This window comes from Leuciscus leuciscus (assembly GCF_965113295.1).
Source record: "Leuciscus leuciscus genome assembly, chromosome: 20".
In the NCBI taxonomy this organism is placed as follows: domain Eukaryota; kingdom Metazoa; phylum Chordata; class Actinopteri; order Cypriniformes; family Leuciscidae; genus Leuciscus; species Leuciscus leuciscus.
This window is the reverse complement of record NC_138744.1, coordinates 38260147-38281850: the sequence shown is the minus strand read 5'-3', so window position 1 is coordinate 38281850 and position 21704 is coordinate 38260147. Positions and strand designations below refer to the sequence as shown.

The following is a 21704-nucleotide window of genomic DNA, read 5'->3' as shown; positions in this document are numbered from 1 at the left end:
GTGTTTTTGTAATCCTACTTTGGCATATTTTTGTACCCAGAGTGAGCGAATTCATTTGTGTAAAAAAAGTATATTACAAGTTTATGACCAGCTGTATAGCCTTGTGTGACGGGTCTCTGCGCGCTGACAAATATTGATAAAAATATATATTTCTTGCATCATGCTGGTTTTTAATGTAGTTATTGTAACATTTTAAATAGCAAAAAAATTAAATAATTCATTTTGGGAAATGTAACAAAAGGGAGTAAATGAAGTAATAGCACAGTAAAAACATGGTAGAATTAAAAACTGATCAGATTAGAGGGGCTACAATATGGTTTTAGTAGAAAAATATTAAGTTATGACTGTTTTATTTCCAACGTGTCCAACTGGTCCCGGGAATACTAAAGGTGTAGCCAACAGTTTGTTTTAATGTAGCCTATTACTAGAGTTCATTTCATAATCCTGTTTTAGTGTGTGGTGTTTTAAGACTGTCGAGACCACGTGACTCAGGTTAACATGACTAGCTGGTCTCAGTTACATTTGCAATATTAGTCAATATCCCCATAAAGAGCTTGAGTAATCGTCTGGGTGTTATTGTTATTAACTCTGCTCACCATCATAACTTACAGGACAGAGATGATAACTGTAGTGTTGACCTGATCTGTGACGTCAGTCACACACACACACATTCTCTGCATGTTTATAGGTGGAGTTTCTCCTGAAGAATGACAGAGAGATGACAGAAGAACCAGAACAAGAACAACAGCAACATCGAGGTAAACTCTCAACATAACCACTGACTTTACACACTTTACACACTGCAGATCTCAAGCTGAGGACTAAGTCAGAAAATATCTGGTAACACTTTACAATAAGGTTCATTAATGAACTAACATGAACTAACAATGATCAATACATTTATTACTGTATTTGCCAATCTTTGTTAACGTTAGTTCATTTTAGTTAATAATGTTAGCTAGCACAGTACATTAACTAATGTTAACAAATACAACCTTTGATTTTAATAATGTATTAGTGAATGTTTACATTAATATTAACTCAGATTAATAAATACTGTAGAAGTATTTTTCGTTCTTAGTTCATGTTAACTAAGGTAATAAACCAATTTTAACTAATGAACCTTATTGTAAAGTGTTACCAAATATCTTTAGTTAGCTATATGTGGAAGCTTCTTCATTTAGTCGGTTAAAGACATTACCAGTTTTCACAAAAAGGCTTCATTTGTTAACGTTAGCTAAACATACTGCTGAACTAAATGAACAAACTGCTACAGCATTTATTAATCTTAATGTTCATTGCGACATTTACTAAAATATATTAAGTTAAAACATGTTAGTTAACTAATGTTAAGAAATGAGACTTTATGGAAAGGTGTTGGAATGAAGGAAACTCCTGTTGTTTGGAGCTTGTCTTTGTGCTGCTAATATAAATGATTCAGCTCTGATGTGACCCATTAACTCTAACCAGCTCATCACTGAATAAAACAAAACAGTCATTTGAATAGATGAACTTAAACCCTTTAGACCGAAAGCTGAATTGGATGAATTAGATGATCAGCGTGTTTGAAAGTCTTGAGTCATCGGAGCGACTGCGCAGGTTTGTCTGGTTTGTTCACCTAAAGAATTTAAGTGAACAATGACTGAATTATCTGCAGCTGACAGCATAGAAAACACATGTGATCTGGAAACCTCTTTCACTCTCTAAAGATGTCGAGAAAAGTCGAAGTGATCATCAACTCTGCGGCTTCGCAGGATCAGTCTGCGTGTCCCGTTTACATCACAGAGTCGAAGCCCGGAGACGCGCCCGGAGTGACGGGGTTCCTGAAGATCAACCCGGCGGTTCTGGGGGTAAAACTGCTGATCAACTGTAGCCTACGAACTAGTCAAACTGCTGATCAACACTACTGACTAGTCAAACTACTGATCAACACTACTAACTAGTCAAACTGCTGATAACTAGTGATCAACACTCTTAACTACTGATCAACACTAATAACTAGTGATCAACACTACTAACTACTGATCAACACTAATAACTAGTGATCAACACTCTTAACTGCTGATAAACACTACTAACTAGTGATCAACACTCTTAACTACTGATCAACACTACTGATCAACACTACTAAATAGTGATCAACACTCTTAACTACTGATCAGCACTAATAACTAGTGATCAACACTCTAAACTAGTGATCAACACTAGTCAAACTACTGATCAACACTACTAACTAGTGATCAACACTCTTAACTACTGATCAACACTACTAACTAGTGATCAACACTAGTCAAACTACTGATCAACACTACTAACTAGTGATCAACACTAATAACTAGTGATCAACACTCTAAACTAGTGATCAACACTAGTCAAACTACTGATCAACACTACTAACTAGTGATCAACACTCTTAACTACTGATCAACACTACTAACTAGTGATCAACACTAGTCAAACTACTGATCAACACTACTAACTAGTGATCAACACTCTTAACTACTGATCAACACTACTAACTAGTGATCAACACTAGTCAAACTACTGATCAACACCAATAACTAGTGATCAACACTCTTAACTACTGATCAACACTACTAACTAGTGATCAACACTCTTAACTACTGATCAACACTAATAACTAGTGATCAACACTCTTAACTGCTGATAAACACTACTAACTAGTGATCAACACTCTTAACTACTGATCAACACTACTGATCAACACTACTAACTAGTGATCAACACTCTTAACTACTGATCAACACTACTGATCAACACTAATAAATAGTGATCAACACTCTTAACTGCTGATACACACTACTAACTACTGATCAACACTACTAACTAGTGATCAACACTCTTAACTGCTGATCAACACTACTAACTAGTGATCAACACTCTTAACTACTTATCAACACTACTAACTAGTGATCAACACTCTTAACTGCTGATCAACACTACTAACTAGTGATCAACACTCTTAACTACTTATCAACACTAATAACTAGTGATCAACACTCTTAACTACTGATCAACACTACTAACTAGTGATCAACACTCTTAACTACTTATCAACACTAATAACTAGTGATCAACACTCTTAACTACTTATCAACACTAATAACTAGTGATCAACACTCTTAACTACTGATCAACACTACTAACTAGTGATCAACACTCTTAACTACTGATCAACACTAATAACTAGTGATCAACACTCTTAACTACTGATTAACACTACAGATCAACACTACTAACTAGTGATCAACACTCTTAACTACTGATCAACACTACTGATCAACACTAATAAATAGTGATCAACACTCTTAACTGCTGATACACACTACTAACTACTGATCAACACTACTAACTAGTGATCAACACTCTTAACTGCTGATCAACACTACTAACTAGTGATCAACACTCTTAACTACTTATCAACACTAATAACTAGTGATCAACACTCTTAACTACTGATCAACACTACTAACTAGTGATCAACACTCTTAACTACTTATCAACACTAATAACTAGTGATCAACACTCTTAACTACTTATCAACACTAATAACTAGTGATCAACACTCTTAACTACTGATCAACACTACTAACTAGTGATCAACACTCTTAACTACTGATCAACACTAATAACTAGTGATCAACACTCTTAACTACTGATCAACACTACTAACTAGTGATAAACACTCTTAACTGCTGATACACACTACTAACTAGTGATAAACACTCTTAACTACTGATCAACACTAATAACTAGTGATCAACACTCTTAACTAGTGATCAACACTACTAACTAGTGATCAACACTACTAACTAGTGATCAACACTCTTAACTGCTGATCAACACTACTAACTAGTGATCAACACTCTTAACTACTGATCAACACTAATAACTAGTGATCAACACTCTTAACTGCTGATCAACACTACTAACTAGTGATCAACACTCTTAACTACTTATCAACACTAATAACTAGTGATCAACACTCTTAACTACTGATCAACACTACTAACTAGTGATCAACACTCTTAACTACTTATCAACACTAATAACTAGTGATCAACACTCTTAACTACTTATCAACACTAATAACTAGTGATCAACACTCTTAACTACTGATCAACACTAATAACTAGTGATCAACACTCTTAACTACTGATCAACACTAATAACTAGTGATCAACACTCTTAACTGCTGATCAACACTACTAACTAGTGATCAACACTCTTAACTACTGATCAACACTAATAACTAGTGATCAACACTCTTAACTACTGATCAACACTACTAACTAGTGATAAACACTCTTAACTGCTGATACACACTACTAACTAATGATCAACACTCTTAACTGCTGATCAACACTAATAACTAGTGATCAACACTCTTAACTGCTGATAAACACTACTAACTAGTGATCAACACTCTTAACTACTGATCAACACTACTGATCAACACTACTAACTAGTGATCAACACTCTTAACTACTGATCAACACTACTGATCAACACTAATAAATAGTGATCAACACTCTTAACTGCTGATACACACTACTAACTACTGATCAACACTACTAACTAGTGATCAACACTCTTAACTGCTGATCAACACTACTAACTAGTGATCAACACTCTTAACTACTTATCAACACTACTAACTAGTGATCAACACTCTTAACTGCTGATCAACACTACTAACTAGTGATCAACACTCTTAACTACTTATCAACACTAATAACTAGTGATCAACACTCTTAACTACTGATCAACACTACTAACTAGTGATCAACACTCTTAACTACTTATCAACACTAATAACTAGTGATCAACACTCTTAACTACTTATCAACACTAATAACTAGTGATCAACACTCTTAACTACTGATCAACACTACTAACTAGTGATCAACACTCTTAACTACTGATCAACACTAATAACTAGTGATCAACACTCTTAACTACTGATTAACACTACAGATCAACACTACTAACTAGTGATCAACACTCTTAACTACTGATCAACACTACTGATCAACACTAATAAATAGTGATCAACACTCTTAACTGCTGATACACACTACTAACTACTGATCAACACTACTAACTAGTGATCAACACTCTTAACTGCTGATCAACACTACTAACTAGTGATCAACACTCTTAACTACTTATCAACACTAATAACTAGTGATCAACACTCTTAACTACTGATCAACACTACTAACTAGTGATCAACACTCTTAACTACTTATCAACACTAATAACTAGTGATCAACACTCTTAACTACTTATCAACACTAATAACTAGTGATCAACACTCTTAACTACTGATCAACACTACTAACTAGTGATCAACACTCTTAACTACTGATCAACACTAATAACTAGTGATCAACACTCTTAACTACTGATCAACACTACTAACTAGTGATAAACACTCTTAACTGCTGATACACACTACTAACTAGTGATAAACACTCTTAACTACTGATCAACACTAATAACTAGTGATCAACACTCTTAACTACTGATCAACACTACTAACTAGTGATCAACACTACTAACTAGTGATCAACACTCTTAACTGCTGATCAACACTACTAACTAGTGATCAACACTCTTAACTACTGATCAACACTACTAACTACTGATCAACACTAATAACTAGTGATCAACACTCTTAACTGCTGATCAACACTACTAACTAGTGATCAACACTCTTAACTACTTATCAACACTAATAACTAGTGATCAACACTCTTAACTACTGATCAACACTACTAACTAGTGATCAACACTCTTAACTACTTATCAACACTAATAACTAGTGATCAACACTCTTAACTACTTATCAACACTAATAACTAGTGATCAACACTCTTAACTACTGATCAACACTAATAACTAGTGATCAACACTCTTAACTACTGATCAACACTAATAACTAGTGATCAACACTCTTAACTGCTGATCAACACTACTAACTAGTGATCAACACTCTTAACTACTGATCAACACTAATAACTAGTGATCAACACTCTTAACTACTGATCAACACTACTAACTAGTGATAAACACTCTTAACTGCTGATACACACTACTAACTAATGATCAACACTCTTAACTGCTGATACACACTACTAACTAATGATCAACACTCTTAACTAGTACTGCTGGTGGCTATGAGCTGACAAAAACATCTCGTCTTTTACCCGTCAGTGGCTGGAGATCCTGACCGGTGCCGTGGCGTTTGGACTCGTCTTTTGGAAATATGAACGTTTGTTTTTAATACCAGCTTGCTATGTGAGTCTTTTATTTCGAGCGCATATTAGAATGATTTGTGAAGGATCATGTGACACTGAAGACTGGAGTAATGATGCTGAAAATTCAGGTTTGATCACAGGAATAAATTACACTTTACTATATATTCACATAGAAAACAGCTGATTTACATTGGAATAATATTTCACAAATTTGTACTATATTTTTTGATCAAATAAACACAGCCTTGGTGAACAGAAGAGACTCTTTCAAAAACATGAATAAATCTTAATTATTCCTAAATGTTGTCCTCCAGGAGGATGCAGAATCAGATCTAGTGTTTTGATAGTGTTAATCACTGTATTGAACTGTAAATGAATGCTGAATAATGCTGATATTTCTGTGGCTTGTGTAATGTTGTTTGTGTGTCTGTAGTTGATTTTTAATGGAGTTGTTACAGCCACCGCTGCCTGTACCCGCAACCCGTGTCTGGTCAGTACGTCTCACGTTTAGCACATGTTATGATCTGATGTGCAGAAGTGGTTTATGAATTATGTTTGTTCAGGTTGTCACCGCTCAAGTCCTGAACCTGTTCAATATCTTCAGCTCTCTGACCGTCTTCATCATCTTCTTCCTCTTGTTCTACGTCACTTCGAGTGTGCGTGTGGTGAGTCTCTCTTTGATATAAGATTCATCTGTCCTAATAATGAATATATTACTGATGTTTATGAATATTGAGGTGTTTGTGGTTCATCTGGTTGTTGTAGTTTTTGGCCCCTGCTCTGGGTTCGACTGAGATCGCGTTCATGGCCTGTAACGTTGTGGCGATCCTCCTCTCCGTCATCATCTTCGCGACGTCGTGCTGCTGGTGCAAATCGGTAAATCAGTGTTTCCTCTAATCTCCAGCATCATCAGTGGTGGGTTCCTCCATCTTCTTAATGCCACGACCCCTATATGATCATGCTTGTGAGGGGCCGCCAGCCTAACATTTAAAACGCAGCAAAATATTTTCATTTACAAAGACTTGATTTATAATGTGAGAAGTTAGTATTACAGATGTGTAAAATATTTACATTACATCCTTGTTTTTTTTATACTCACTGTTGTACTGCACTCTTAGATGTTTTATTCATTCATATGAATATATTCATATTATTTTTTAGAAAATATTAATTTATTTATTTAAATCAATTTTCATTTTATTTTAATCAATTTTATTTCAATAAAATGTATTTATTAATTTATTATTACATTTTTTACACTGCTTTTCTTATTTGTATTTATTTCGAAAATAATTTTATTAATTTATTTTAATCATTTTTATTTTCTATTTACATTTTTATTTTATTTATTTTAATAAGTTTTAATGTAATGTATAATTTTTTATTTATTTAAAGTTTAAATAAATATTAAATTATTTATCTTAATTGTGATCTTAATAATACTTATTATTTATTTATTTTCACATTTTTACGCTGCTTTTCTTATTTTTATTTATTAAATCAAGTTGTATTTTATCTTATTTTATCTTAATCTTATTTTTGATTTTACACTGCTTTTCCTATTTTATTTATTTAATCATTTTTATTTATTAATATATTTTTATTTGAATCAATCTGTTTAATTAATTTATTAACTACAGTTAAGTTAATTAATCTAATGCATAAAATACAAATTTATTATTAATGTAAAATTTTTTGTTTTCATTAAATTCTATCTTAATCAAATTTAGTTCGTTTAATCTTATTTTTATTTTATTTTTCTAAACTATTTTAATTATTCTTATTTCTTTTTATTATTTTAATTGCTTCTATGTAAAGCACTTTGAATTGCCACTGTGTATGAAATGTGCTATATAAATAAACTTGCCTTGCCTTATGTTGGTTTATGTGTTTATCTTCTGTGCGTCTGCAGAGGAAGCGTCTGATGGTGATCCACATGAGCTCAGTATCACCTGATGTGGTCAGTGATGTCATCGTCCAGCGTCCCGCATCATCACCCCCGTCCTACTACAGTCCGCTCCCGTCTTCAGACCCGCCGGCCTATGAGGTGAGGGTCGAGTCCGCTCTGACGAGACTGATACAGTAAAGCCAAGCGGACACCTTCCTGTCCCTCTCTCTCTCAACACTGAAATGATTAAACTGCAGTTCATCCACTGGCCACTAGAGGCCGGCTGCAGAAGAGGGTCATTACCCATAAACCCTCATGTTAAAATGCCCAACTTTACAGCAGAAATAAACGTGTTTACAGTCTGGTGCAAAAAGTGGTTTTGGTCTATATAGCTAATGTTGTCCTTCATGACGACTGTGAGGGGGTGAATATTTTTATAACTCATCCGTTTAAATTATATTAAGCCTTAAAGTTGTGCATAATTAAGGGCGTGGCCACTTGAGTGACAGGTGGATTGCCGCTGATGTCACTACTAGCCGTTCGTCTGCCGTCTGTTAGCGTCACCTCAGCTAATCCGCCTCACTGCACATTTTCGTTTATCCGGGAGTGACGCGCTAACAAGATGGTGACCGCCGGCTCCGCCCACTTTGAGCTTCGAAAATGCTCTTCAGAAACACTACGAGTGACGTCACACACACTACGCTCATATTTATTTGACAGTCTATGGGTAAAACACACGCCATCATTACTGTTTGTATCACTGTGTGTCAAGAGCTGAGATTCAGATATGATAATGAGCGTTTGCTTTCTGACCAATCACAGCAGACTGAGCCATCTGACCAATCAGAGCAGAGCAGCTCTCTGAGAGGCGGGGTTTAGAGAGACTGAATCTTCAAACGAAGCGTTTCAGACACTGTGAGAAGAGAGCTGATGCTGCAGTGTGTGTGTGATGAGAAAATGAGAGTGTTTCTGTGTTTCTGCAGGACGAGCGACGCTCCACGCTCTCTAGAGCTTCTGCTGTGAGATGGGACAAGAGGAGATGGATAGAGGAACTGCATCGCAACAGAAGATCCATCCAAGTCTAAGACCAGAACTGTGTTCCAGATACATCTATGCTCTAAAGTAGAGCTTCAGTGCCTGTGTGTGATCGGCTGCCAGAGCTCAGTCGAGGGCCCTCAGTAGTGTACATCTCCATCAGTCGATCCACAGTCTACAGAACTTCCTATCAGAAAGACTTGCTATCAGAAACTATTATTTTAGGATGTTTATGACACGATTTGTGTCAGATTGAACTATGTATCTGCATGACTGAAAACAGTGTGTGTGTGTCTGAGAAACTCATTCACACACACTGAACTGAGTGTGTGGAGGAGCTTCTGCTCTCCAGGACTTTCCCTCAGTCTCATACATCATCCTCTTCTGTGCAATATAACTGTTTAAGTTTTTTTTTGTTTTCTTTTTAATGCATTTGAATGTTTATGTACATATATATGTGTCAGCTGTGTAAACCATTTTAAAGTTCATTTATTATTATTATTGTTGTTGTTGTTGTTGATTTTGTTGTAATTTGACCAGTAGTAGTAGCCTAATATCCAGAAACTTTAGGCCGGTGTGCGATCAGATAAAGCACTTCTCTAAAGAATAAACACACAAAATCTATTTATTATAATATGCAATGAAGACCTTTGGGTGGAAACTTTGCATATTTTAATAAACTGATTTTTGGAAGCAGCAGAAGCAGTGTGTTTATTCTTTAGGGATTTTGTGTATTTGCCGTCTCACAGCATCTCACACTCGCAGACAAAAGTTTGAAATAATTAAGACAAAAAAATACAGTAAAAACAGTAATATTGTGAAATGTTAAAATGTAAAATATGAAATGTGAATATATAGTAAAGTGTAATTTATTCCTGTGATCAAAGCTGAATGTTCAGCATCATTACTCCAGTCTTCAGTGTCACATGATCCTTCACAAATCATTCTAATATGATGATTTGATGCTCAAGAAACATTTATGATTATTATCAGTGTTGAAAACCGTTCAGCTGCTTCATATTTTTTTTTTACAAACATATGTGGAAACTGTCATACACTCCCATTAAAAAGATTGGGATTAGTAAGACAAAAAACAAAACAAATTAATACTTTATTATAAATGTATAAATTCTAAATTGTATAAAATAAGCTAATGAATTCATACTCTTATTCAGCAAGGATGCATTATATTGATTAAAAGTGACAAAGACATTTATAATGTTACAAAAGATTCTATATCAAATAAATGCTGTTCTTTTCAACTTTCTATTCAGCAAAGAATCCTGAAAAATAAAAATATATCACAGTTTCCACAGAAATATGAAGCAGCACAACTGTTTTCAACTCTGATAATAATCATAAATGTTTGTTGAGCATCAAATCCTCATATTAGAGTGATTTGTGAAGGATCATGTGACACTGAAGACTGGAGTAATGATGCTGAAAATTCAGCTTTGATCACAGGAATAAATTACACTTTACTGTATATTCACATAGAACACAGATGATTTAAGTTGTAATAATATTTCACTGTTTTTACTCTGAATGATAGTTACTAATCATTGAACCATTTCATTTGACATAAACCAAATTGATCAGATTTCCCTCCGGCTTCACCACTAGAGGACAGTGTCCTCAACATCTAGTGAGCGATATATCATCTTACATATATCTCTAGTTTATTTCTGGATTCTTGTAATAATCCACCATATATGAGGTTTAATTTTACATTTCCCTTATTTACCAAACAGTCTATTCTATAGTTTATTACTGATTTTTACTGATTCAGTGAGCCCGTTCAGAGTTATTGATTTTCTGCATATTTTTTGCATTTGGATTTATTAATTTGATGTATTTTACAGCTGTGGAAACCAGTTTTCAAAGCTCTTTGTTAAAATTTTGGATATTTCTTTCACACCCATATCATGTCTAAATTATTCAGTTAATTCTGTACACTCTTAAAAATGAAGGTTTTAAAGGGTTTTTTCGCAGAAGAACAGTTTCTGCTTCCCCAAAGAACCTTTCAGAGATCAGTTCTTAAAAGCACCATTTTTATTATTTTTTAGTGTAAAGAATATTTTATTAATCCAAAGAACATAGTTCCACTATAAAGAACCTTTCATGCGATGAAAAGATTCATGGATGTTTAAGGTTCTTCACAGAACCATCAATTCAGTGTAATGAACCTTTATTTTTAAGAGTGTATATTAAAAAAATAAAATGTTTTTAAGAATATCCCAACCAATCCAAAACATCAGTCGTTTAATCGCTACATAACAGCATTTTCAAAATGACAGATCTTACTTTGAACGTGCACATAACAAATGCTTTAATGTGAGGTTTAAATATATTACAAAAGAACCAAACTGACCAATTCAAACCAACAATCACTCTCAAAAATAAAGGTTCTTAATTCGCATCGATGGTTCCATGAAGAACATTCCATGGAATCTTCCCATTTTTCAAAAGTTTCTTTAGAATTTTTTTAAATGTTCTTCACACACAAAAAAAGTTCTTTTCGGAACCAAAAATGTTTTTTTCAGTTCTAAAACGCCCGTTCGGAACCTTTATTTTTAAGAGTGCAGGAGCCTTGCGTTCCTCTAGCTCCTCTTGCTCCTCTAGCTCCTCTAGTTCCTCTTGCTCCTCTAGCTCATCTTGCTCCTCTAGCTCTTCTTGCTCCTCTAGCTCTTCTTGCTCCTCTAGCTCCTCTAGCTCCTCTTGCTCCTCTAGTTCCTCTAGCTCCTCTTGCTCCTCTAGCTCCTCTAGTTCCTCTTGCTCCTCTAGCTCATCTTGCTCCTCTAGCTCCTCTAGCTCCTCTAGCTCATCTTGCTCCTCTAGCTCCTCTAGCTCATCTTGCTCCTCTAGCTCCTCTAGCTCCTCTTGCTCCTCTAGCTCCTCTAGTTCCTCTAGCTCCTCTTGCTCCTCTAGCTCCTCTAGCTCCTCTTGCTCCTCTAGCTCCTCTAGCTCCTCTTGCTCCTCTAGTTCCTCTTGCTCCTCTAGCTCCTCTTGCTCCTCTAGCTCCTCTAGCTCCTCTAGCTCCTCTTGCTCCTCTAGCTCCTCTTGCTCCTCTTGCTCCTCTAGTTCCTCTTGCTCCTCTAGCTCTTCTAGCTCCTCTTGCTCCTCTAGCTCCTCTTGCTCCTCTTGCTCCTCTAGTTCCTCTTGCTCCTCTAGCTCTTCTAGCTGCCGGCATAGAACGCGTAATAGCCGATCGCTTTAGAGGAGGATGAAGAGTCCTTGTTAAAGATGTCCGTGTCTTCCTCACACTTGGGAGAGTTCCCAGTCCCGGACTCTGCGTGGGAAAGCCGCCTCCTCTTGCACACGACCGAGTAAACGCTGGGCTCCACAGAGTCTGAAGGCTTCTCCATCCAGTTCTGAGCGAATGCGCTCACAGTGCTCTCCTCCTGAGGCTTGTCTTTGTCAGGCACGATGATGTGCTCATCTGTGGGACTCGGCCTGGGAGACCAGGGCACTTTCCTCGGGTACGAGCCTCTCGTGCCCCATCCCGCGGTCACGGACGCGAACGCGCCTTCAGGATAGTACCCGAGCGAGTGCGCGCTCTGGAGAGGTAAAGACTTGAAGCTGTAGGGTAACAAAGAGCTGGAGTAATCTCCCTCGTACGCCGTGAGCTCCAGTTTACCGCCACTGGTCTGATCGCTGCTGTATAGCCGGTTGTTGAGCTGATCCTGCAGGAAAGGTTGCATGGTGTAGCGCGCGCCTGGCACGATCTGTTGCGCGCGCGTCGAGTGCGTTGGCGAAGGCGTCAGTCTTTCACGCTCCGCAAGCGTGTACATCCTGAAAATCCAATGCATGTTAGTATCAACCGAGAATACATGCGGGGAAACCTCAGTGATGCTCATCATACTCACGAGTCATAATTATCTCTGAAGCCTTTCGCGAAAGGATTGTGGTCGATCTTGAGTTGAGTGATCTAGAGGAACGACACAGAAGTGAGTGTTAATAACTGAGTGTGTGTAGTCCCAGCCTGAGCTCATGAGAATGCGTGTCTATAGCACGTATTGTGTTTATCGTGCCATTTATACGCGAAAATTAGTTTTTACGTGCATATGATACGCACTTTATATAATACACACGTCCCGCACACCACTACTAAACTCATTAAATCATTTGCATGTAAAAACACAATGCGTGCTATAGAGACGCTTTCAGTGTGACCGGGTTTCATGCATCTGGTGCTCTTCTATCATTTTAGACCGAAAAACGTAACTTTTTGTTTTTTGTTTTGACTTTTTTTCTTGATCGGAATGGTACGAAACTTGGTAAATGTTTTGGCACTTGCTATGTAAACACACACACACACACACACACACACACACACACACACACACACACACACACACACACACACACACACACACACACACACACACACACACACACACACACACACACACACACACACACACACACACACACACACACACACACACAATCATGAACAGGTTAAATGGTGCTGTAAACAACAGCCACACTTGAGCTCCTCGCGGTCAGCGATGACGAGTGTCCTCTAGTGGAAGCGTGTGGAACTGCAGCCGAACACACTCTCACTGAGAGATCATTTACTGAGATATCAGCCTCACATTTGGAACACAACTTGTTTAGATTTATGGCTTTGATTTTCTCACAGTTTTAGAGTGAAACATGTTAAATATATTTGTACATGTTAAGTACATTTTAAAATATATATTTCATATAAAAATTTAAAATAGTATTTTTGCACATTTTTCATAACAATAAACGTAAAACTCTGTAACTTTTTTAAACTTTTTTCACTTCAGCAATAATCTGCCAAGTTCCGTCTTTGAAAAGAGATCAAACATCTGTTGCCCTGAACCATTCAAGATTTACGACAGTTTAAGTTGGAGATTTAATTTTTAGATTATAAATTGGATTATAAATTACAGCGTAAATATAATTTGGTACCATAAAATATTAAATAAAAAACATTATCGAACTAAAATATAGTAGGCCTACATTAATTTCCTTGAAGTAAACAAATGAACACGCGAGGAGCACCAGAGGGTTATTCATGCTCAGAAAGAAAGTCTGTACATCAGTATTCTGATAAGCTGTGACCGCAATGAACTGGTTCTCCGGGAAGGTGAAGATCTGAGTCTTAGAGTCTCGTCCCGTGTTTTCAATCCCGTCGTCTGACACTTCAACGATGTGAAGCCTCGGCTGGTACTTGTGTAGAGACTGGAGGACAATCATCTGAGTTGGACACACAAATGAGACTATTAAACGCACATCATTTAATGGTGATTTTGCCAAATAAGATGTTCAATCTGGATTCTGGAACAACATTCCTGACTGAAAATCTCTAACTCTACCCATAACTTATCCCAAAAACCAGAGGGAAATGATGAATAACACTGATGTAGAAGCACCCAGACTTGGCATAAACTATAAACTCGTTCCTCAGATCTGATTGGTTGATTGGAAAGTTGTTCCAGGATAAAATCACATTCAACCATATTTAATATTACTTGTTCTTACAGTCAATGTCAAAAGCAAAGGCCTATGTGCTTTCATTTATTTCATTTGAGCACTAAAACAGGCCCAAAAAGCACAACAGAAATGGTTTAAGCATTAGCTAATTGTTCTACTCATAAAATAAATGTGCATTATTTACCTGTGAAGTGTTGGTATTTGCTCCCTTGTTGTTTGTTAGTTTCAGTTTACCGAAAGATATTTCTTGTCTCATCCAATGAGCGCCTGTGTTCGGCGACTCGGGGTGGACGTAAATCTTATTCCCTAAAACAACAAAATACAACAGCATATTATTACTATTATTATTATTATTATATTATTATTAATAACAGCGCGTGTTAACTTGGTTTCTGCCATACCTTGCATATTATTGTCGGCTTTCCCGCACGTGACCCATTTCCCGCCCTGGAATCTCCAGTGATTCGGATCCGCTAAAACAATCTCCACGAACACGTTATAATGCGTCGTCAGGCTCAGGCCGGTAATATTGAAACTGAGAAATGGAAACATCCGTCTGTGCAGGGATTTAAAACACAAATTATTATTCAGATAGGCCTATATTCTGAATGAATTATCAAAATTGCGGATTAAAGATAGGACTATCTTTCAAAGATCTTTAACCACACCACACTCTCAAACCCAATGCTTTCACAAATACACAATAATAATACAGTTCTTCTCTAGCTGGTTTCATCTAGTTGTCTAATCAACCTGGCATTGTGATTGTTGGCTCTGTGATGAATGCTTTGTACCTCATTTGTAAGTCGCATTGGATAAAAGCGCTAAATGCATAAATGTAGGCCTAAATATAATGAAACTTCTATTTTGACGACCACTTTTAATTATATATATTTTTTAATTCGACCTGAAATGTCTTTTTGAGCCCCTATTTCTGGTAGCTGTTTAAAAATAAATAAATAATAAAACTTTTTGAGATATAGGCTATTAAATAAAAATCTATAAATAATATTAATGACTATACTTACTGTTGCTATAGTAACACGTCTGTTCGCGCCAGATAAAAATACGAAACTATTTGCAAACACATTTGAAACATTATTTTCGTTATTTGACTGTTTAAAACTGATTTTAAAATCTGTTGTTGTGATTTTACCTTGGCCTATACAATTTAAAGCGTTTATATGGCCTAACAAAACATGTTTAAATAGAGCTAGCCTATTTGATTAATTCACGTTTAAAATGAATGATTCCAAAAGGGGGGGTTTCCTAAAGCAGAGATGAAATATCAGGACCGTTTCTGGTTCCACAAAGATCCTTCAGTTCTGAGAAGAATAGCCGTCATTTCTCCGTCTAGTTGAACTACAGACCCGATTTAGTCCGATTATGAGTAACACATTCTAGCCAAAATAACCTTGAATTTGGTTACATGTCGTTTTGGCCTAATAACTTGCGAGATGAAGGATATTCCATCATGTAAGCAAAGTCAACCGTGATTACAAGGTGTTTGGTTTAATGTCTTTGTCATGTTCTGTGTGTAACATATTCTTGGGCTTTGGTTAATTTTCACTGACAGCCCCAGTGTTGCCTTAGACTCCAGGGCTGTGTTTGTACTCTATTAGACGTCTTTTAAACGCAGAATTGCTTGCTTGGATGTTTTTTTCTTAGTGTGAAGAACATTTTAATAATAAAAAGAATGCAAATGTTTTATGGAACCACCGATGGCAGTAAAAGCACCTTTATTTATTTTTAAGGCTGTACCCCTCTCTCACCTGCCCTGTTTGGTGATGATCATCTCTGTTTGGTGCCGGTGGAACTTGAGCCACAGCGGCCGGTTGCACAGATACACCTGAGCTCGAGCCATGGACCCGATCCCGGACCCTTGATACGAGGCGTAGGAGTTTCCCGAAGCGTGTCCGAACTGATACCCCGTGCCGAACTCCCCGCGTCCAGCACACAGAGACGGACAGAAGCCCGCGGGCGGGATCACGGAGCCGTAGTGCAGCGACGCGTACCGCGACCCATCGGAACCGGCGTATACTCCTCCGGTCTGGCCCGCGTACGGGAACAACGGACACGGACTCGAACTTTCCTGCGTTTGCTGCGTCGCGCCCATCATGAAGTATCGATTGGACCCGAGCCCGTCGAGTATGTACCGGCTCGTCAGTTCATCTTCACAAATGATCGGTGAATCCTTCCCGTCGTCCAGCGCAGAACCGGACCCTTCCCCGGGCATGATCCGACACACTCCACCCGAACTCTAGATCCGAATCCTGACGTTTGATAATTCGATCTCCGGCAGTTTCTGTCGCGCGCCTCGGCATCACTGAGAATTAATGTGTAGATGTCAATATAAATGTTCATTATTATAAACGTTCAACAGCTGCACATTATTTCTATTTTGATCGCTTTGGTTTAAAACGATTCTGCATTTCAGTCACCGCTGCATTAAAACAAATCGAAACTTTTTGATTTATGGATCTAAAAGTAAACAATCTTCTATGGCTATTTAAAGGCGTAAAATAAAATGATTTAATGTAATTGAACGTTAATTTGTTTTCATCGTACATTTGCTATCAAATTAAATGCACTTTATTTAACTCGCGACGTTTATGTGTCATATTAGCCTATTCGTTCGTAAAATAGGCTATAGCTTTAATTCCATATTTTCCAAATAACCCTATCACTTTTTTATTTTCTAATATGTGCAGCTAAACGGTATAATTTAATTGCATTTATAAATAAATTATTTAACAGCATTTTAATTAAATATGCTGATGTGCTCGTCATAGTCTTCGCTTTATATTCAGTTCATGTTATTCTCAGTTCAAATCTCCGCCGATGTTGGATTTAATTGAAGAACAAATAATAAAGAGTTTATAATCACAGATGATTAAACTTTAGTGAGTTCATGTTGATTCGGACACTTGTGCCGGTGAGATCACTGGGGGAAAATTTCCCTATCAATCTAGCCTTTATATATTTTATTTCAGACAATAGCTCCTCCATATCACAACCATCAAACATATATTTAAAAAGCAATAAACGATAGAAAACAGTGATTCAATTAAAACGTTCCTTCCTTACGCATAACTTCGGCATTTTATATTTTTAAAATTAAATGTTGATGTTAAAATTCAATGCCAATCCAGACTTTATTAGTGTCATGCGAACATCAACTCCATGTTTTCTTCTTTCTCATGAATTCTTCCTTTAATGATTGAACAAAAATAGTTTAGGCCTATAGCTGCGTTTATTAATATTTAAAAATGAAGTCTTATAATAAACATGATAACAGTCAGGAAGACAATTTTGTAGGCTATTGTTTAGTTTTTTTTAATTACGCGTTACTGTCATGTGTGTGTATTTAGCCTACTCTTTTTTTTTTTTTTTTTTTTTGCGAGGCAATTTCAAATTTGTTCTTATTAGGTTTTTTTGTCTAAGCATATGTAGCTAAACTAACATCCAAAACGTTGCAAATATTGTTTCTGTGTGTAAAACGAGAACGTTTTCTAATTCTTATATTTATAAGTTTTATTTTCATATAATGTTGAACGAGGTTTAAACAGCGGCTGTCTGGGTTCAGTATATGCAGTATTAATAACTATATTTAATCATCTGTTACTTGTATCTTCTCGTCTGGTGGTAAATGCACACTTGTCTATCGGAGAGGTTAAAGTTGATTGACAATCAAAGATAAGAAAGAAAACACAATGAAGCTTCTTGCATAGATGTAATAATATGAATCATCACTATGATGAATAACTCACCAGTTTCATCTTCATTGTCCACAGACTGAGGTCGAAATCGCGCTTGTGTTCAGACTGAGAGCGATACAGAGATACAGAGATAAAGAGATAGAGACACACACTGACGGACTGATGAATGAAAGACTGACTGAAGCACCTGTGTTGATCATGCGGGATTTATTGCTGCTGCTCTCTAGCGCCTCCTACTGACACTCACACTCTTACTCGATTTACTCGATTCTACACACGCTGTTTCAGCAACATGAGCTTTCTCCAGCAATGTTGATTTCAAACATCTAAAGCTGCTTTAAATGACATTTTTTGTAGTTTTATTCTCGAAAAACATTTTAATATCAGCATATTTTGCGAGTATCAAGTAATCTCATAACCACACCTACATGCATTATATTAGTTATACATCATTCTTGATGTGATACTTTGAGTATTTTCGGGGCAAGTTGTCACATGTGTTGTAGATTCATCCCTCAGTTTATTAAGTTCTAATCTCTTGGGTGAAATGTGTCGATTTTTCGATTTTTTTTTACATGTTTGGTGGTTTGCTTGTGTTTCATAATTGTTTAAGTTCTGCCATATGTAAGTCTATAACAGGCTTTTAAAGGTCTTCAATGTGAGAATTGACCACAAACACACACTCTTTTAAAAATAAAGCTTCTTTACTGGCATTGGTTCCGTGAAGAACCAGATTTCTTTATTTGGGAAAAGCTTCTTTAGATCATTCTAAAGTTCTTCACACTAAGAAAAACATGTTTCTTTTCAGAACTGATCACTGAAAGGTTCTGGAACCAGAAACAGTTCTTATGGCGTATAGCTGAGATTTATTTTTAAGAGTGTGTGTGTGTGTGTGTGTGTGTGTGTGTGTGTGTGTGTGTGTGTGTGTGTGTGACAACATGCCCCGGATCAGCTTGTATCTCATTTGTCCCGGTCAGGAACAGCCGTACTGTACATGAAGTCAGAAGTAATGATATATGTGAAATACATTAACTGAGCTGCAATGTAACTTATAGTCCAGAAATGAGAATTACAAAATGCAACTGTTTTCACAATTAAGATTTTCCTGCCACTATTTACGGCTAGAAAGTTTGAGGTGAATCTGGTTTCGTGCGGCTGACAACCACACAGGAGTGTTACACTAAATCAAGTCACTCCTTCCAGAGAGCAATTAAAGCAAAGCACTTTTTGTGCCAAAGTTCATTCTGAACAAACCGGATTCTACAGAAAATGGTTTGAAGTTCATTAGATGTTGGATATTATAGTCCTGTGATTCAGCGAGAAACATCACGACGACTCACATCTATCAAAGAGCAAATCTCACGTCAGTAACGCTTGGCCTTCTGTTTGCACATTATTATTTGCAGCATTTTATATAAAGGAAATATTGAGACTTGTGTTTATGGTACAAACTCATTTACCTTGATGGCTTATTAATCATCATATTTCCACTGACATTTACAGTTTTTGTTCAACTGCTTACACACAAAATCTCACTTGTCCCCACTCATTCTCAGCCTCAACTCAGTTTTCAATTTCATAAAACACTTTTTGCAAAGCACAACACACAGTTATCCATGTAACTCACACAAATCTATCATGAAGTATCTTGATTTCCTTTTTCAAACAGAATCCTATCAAAACACCACAGTAATTCATCAGAGCCTCACACACACACACACACACACACACACACACACACACACACACACACACACACACACACACACACACACACACAGACACACACACACACACACACACACACACACACACACACACACACACACACTCCTACTCCTCACATGTGCAAACACTCATTTCTTTACTGAACACCAACCAATCATGGCTTTAGAATCGGCCTAAACAGGTCAAAGGTCGAGTTATAGGTTTTTCGGACTGTGTAATAGTGAATTAACAAGCACAAATGCTTACAGTAAAAAAAATGTAAATAGTTTGGTTTCAATCTTGCTTTCGTGTTTACTGTGAATTTTTCTACATCTCTCTGCCAATTGCTTTCAATCTTGAAGAGAAATGTGCGTGAAAGGAGAGCTTTAGGTGTAGAGTTAGTGTGTAGATGATATATCCATCGGTGTTTGTAACGTAAGACGAGTGCAATGCTTCATTTTGCAAGATCTGTGAGGCATTTTGCATTTTGTGTGTGTGCAATTCTCGGATTTATGTGTAAAGTTTTGAAAAATAACAGGCAGAGTTTTCCATCAGACCCGCTGGGTTTCCTCTCAGTGACTGGATATGAACAGCCCAGCGTCTGTATTATATATGTGGCCTGTTGACATGACATTATTTTTACAGCATATCAAAAAAGTTTCTCTTGTATTTTAATAATTTGACTGGAAAGCAAAAATGCAGATTTTATCCATAAAACTAAAATGACTCAATTTCTGTTTTCATCTCAAGCAATTGCAAGCAAAAAGTGGAGATTGTCCTTATCATGAAGTGTGAATTATCAGAGTGTGTCCTGTCATAAATCCATCCGCTCCTGAAGATATTACTGATCACATGAAGAAGACAGTTTCACGTTTCTGAGATGGACAGATTTACCTTTCTAACACATTTGTAATGTTTATATGGAAGTATTTCTTGAGGTTTCTTCAGTCGTGCGGTGAAACGCCTCCACATGAGAGAAAGATGTAAGATTTCTGGAAACAACGTATCAAAATGACTGAACAGGTGATGCATGCTAAACATAAACTTACATATTACTACTTCTGTTACAGTTTATTAAAATTGCTTACACACTAAAAGTGATATTTGAGCTCATATTTACAGTGTATTTGAGCTCATACTGTATTTACAGTGTATTTGAGCTCATACTGTATTTACAGTGATATTTGAGCTCATATTTACATTGTATTTGAGCTCATACTGTATTTACAGTGTATTTGAGCTCATACTGTATTTACAGTGATATTTGAGCTCATATTTACAGTGTATTTGAGCTCATATTTACAGTGTATTTGAGCTCATATTTACAGTGTATTTGAGCTCATATTTACAGTGTATTTGAGCTCATACTGTATTTACAGTGATATTTGAGCTCATATTTACAGTGTATTTGAGCTCATACTGTATTTACAGTGATATTTGAGCTCATATTTACAGTGTATTTGAGCTCATATTTACAGTGTATTTGAGCTCATATTTACAGTGTATTTGAGCTCGTACTGTATTTACAGTGTATTTGAGCTCATATTTACAGTGTATTTGAGCTCATACTGTATTTACAGTGATATATGAGCTCATATTTACAGT

The 21704-nt window shown here is 36.5% G+C and overlaps 2 protein-coding genes and 2 long non-coding RNA genes across 7 annotated transcripts in view; 1 reads left to right on the top strand and 3 right to left on the bottom strand.

The window, feature by feature from the left end:
* LOC309484016 overlaps positions 1-675 on the bottom strand; it is a 2942-nt gene extending 2267 nt beyond the window's left edge. Inside the window, exon 1 of the long non-coding RNA XR_014200707.1 lies at positions 597-675. This is a non-coding gene — a long non-coding RNA (uncharacterized lncRNA). The remainder of the gene's footprint in view (positions 1-596) is intronic.
* Positions 657-9905, top strand: LOC309484002 (uncharacterized protein). 4 transcript variants are annotated; one of them, XM_082150143.1, is made up of 9 exons: positions 712-758; positions 1527-1599; positions 1710-1850; positions 6241-6324; positions 6718-6774; positions 6848-6949; positions 7050-7160; positions 8197-8331; positions 9156-9905. In XM_082150143.1, exons 3-9 carry the CDS (start codon positions 1710-1712, stop codon positions 9255-9257), a joined length of 732 nt encoding a protein of 243 aa, XP_082006269.1. In that variant the 5' UTR covers positions 712-758; positions 1527-1599; the 3' UTR covers positions 9258-9905. The 4 variants fall into 4 exon arrangements, with proteins under 4 accessions (XP_082006268.1, XP_082006269.1, XP_082006267.1 ...); XM_082150144.1 differs by lacking the exon at positions 712-758 and adding an exon at positions 823-840; XM_082150142.1 differs by lacking the exon at positions 1527-1599 and having other exon boundaries at positions 657-758.
* Positions 9906-10051: 146 nt separating this feature from the next.
* Positions 10052-21704, bottom strand: part of LOC309484018 — a 28803-nt gene continuing 17150 nt past the window's right edge. Inside the window, exon 2 of the long non-coding RNA XR_014200709.1 lies at positions 10052-10139. This is a non-coding gene — a long non-coding RNA (uncharacterized lncRNA). The remainder of the gene's footprint in view (positions 10140-21704) is intronic.
* eomesb (eomesodermin homolog b) lies at positions 12310-18582 on the bottom strand. The gene is made up of 7 exons (XM_082150100.1): positions 18444-18582; positions 16446-16999; positions 15075-15229; positions 14858-14979; positions 14278-14436; positions 13074-13135; positions 12310-12999 (listed from the first exon to the last, which is right to left on the bottom strand). The coding sequence occupies exons 2-7, from the start codon at positions 16907-16909 to the stop codon at positions 12384-12386; spliced, it is 1578 nt and encodes a 525-aa protein (XP_082006226.1). The 5' UTR covers positions 16910-16999; positions 18444-18582; the 3' UTR covers positions 12310-12383.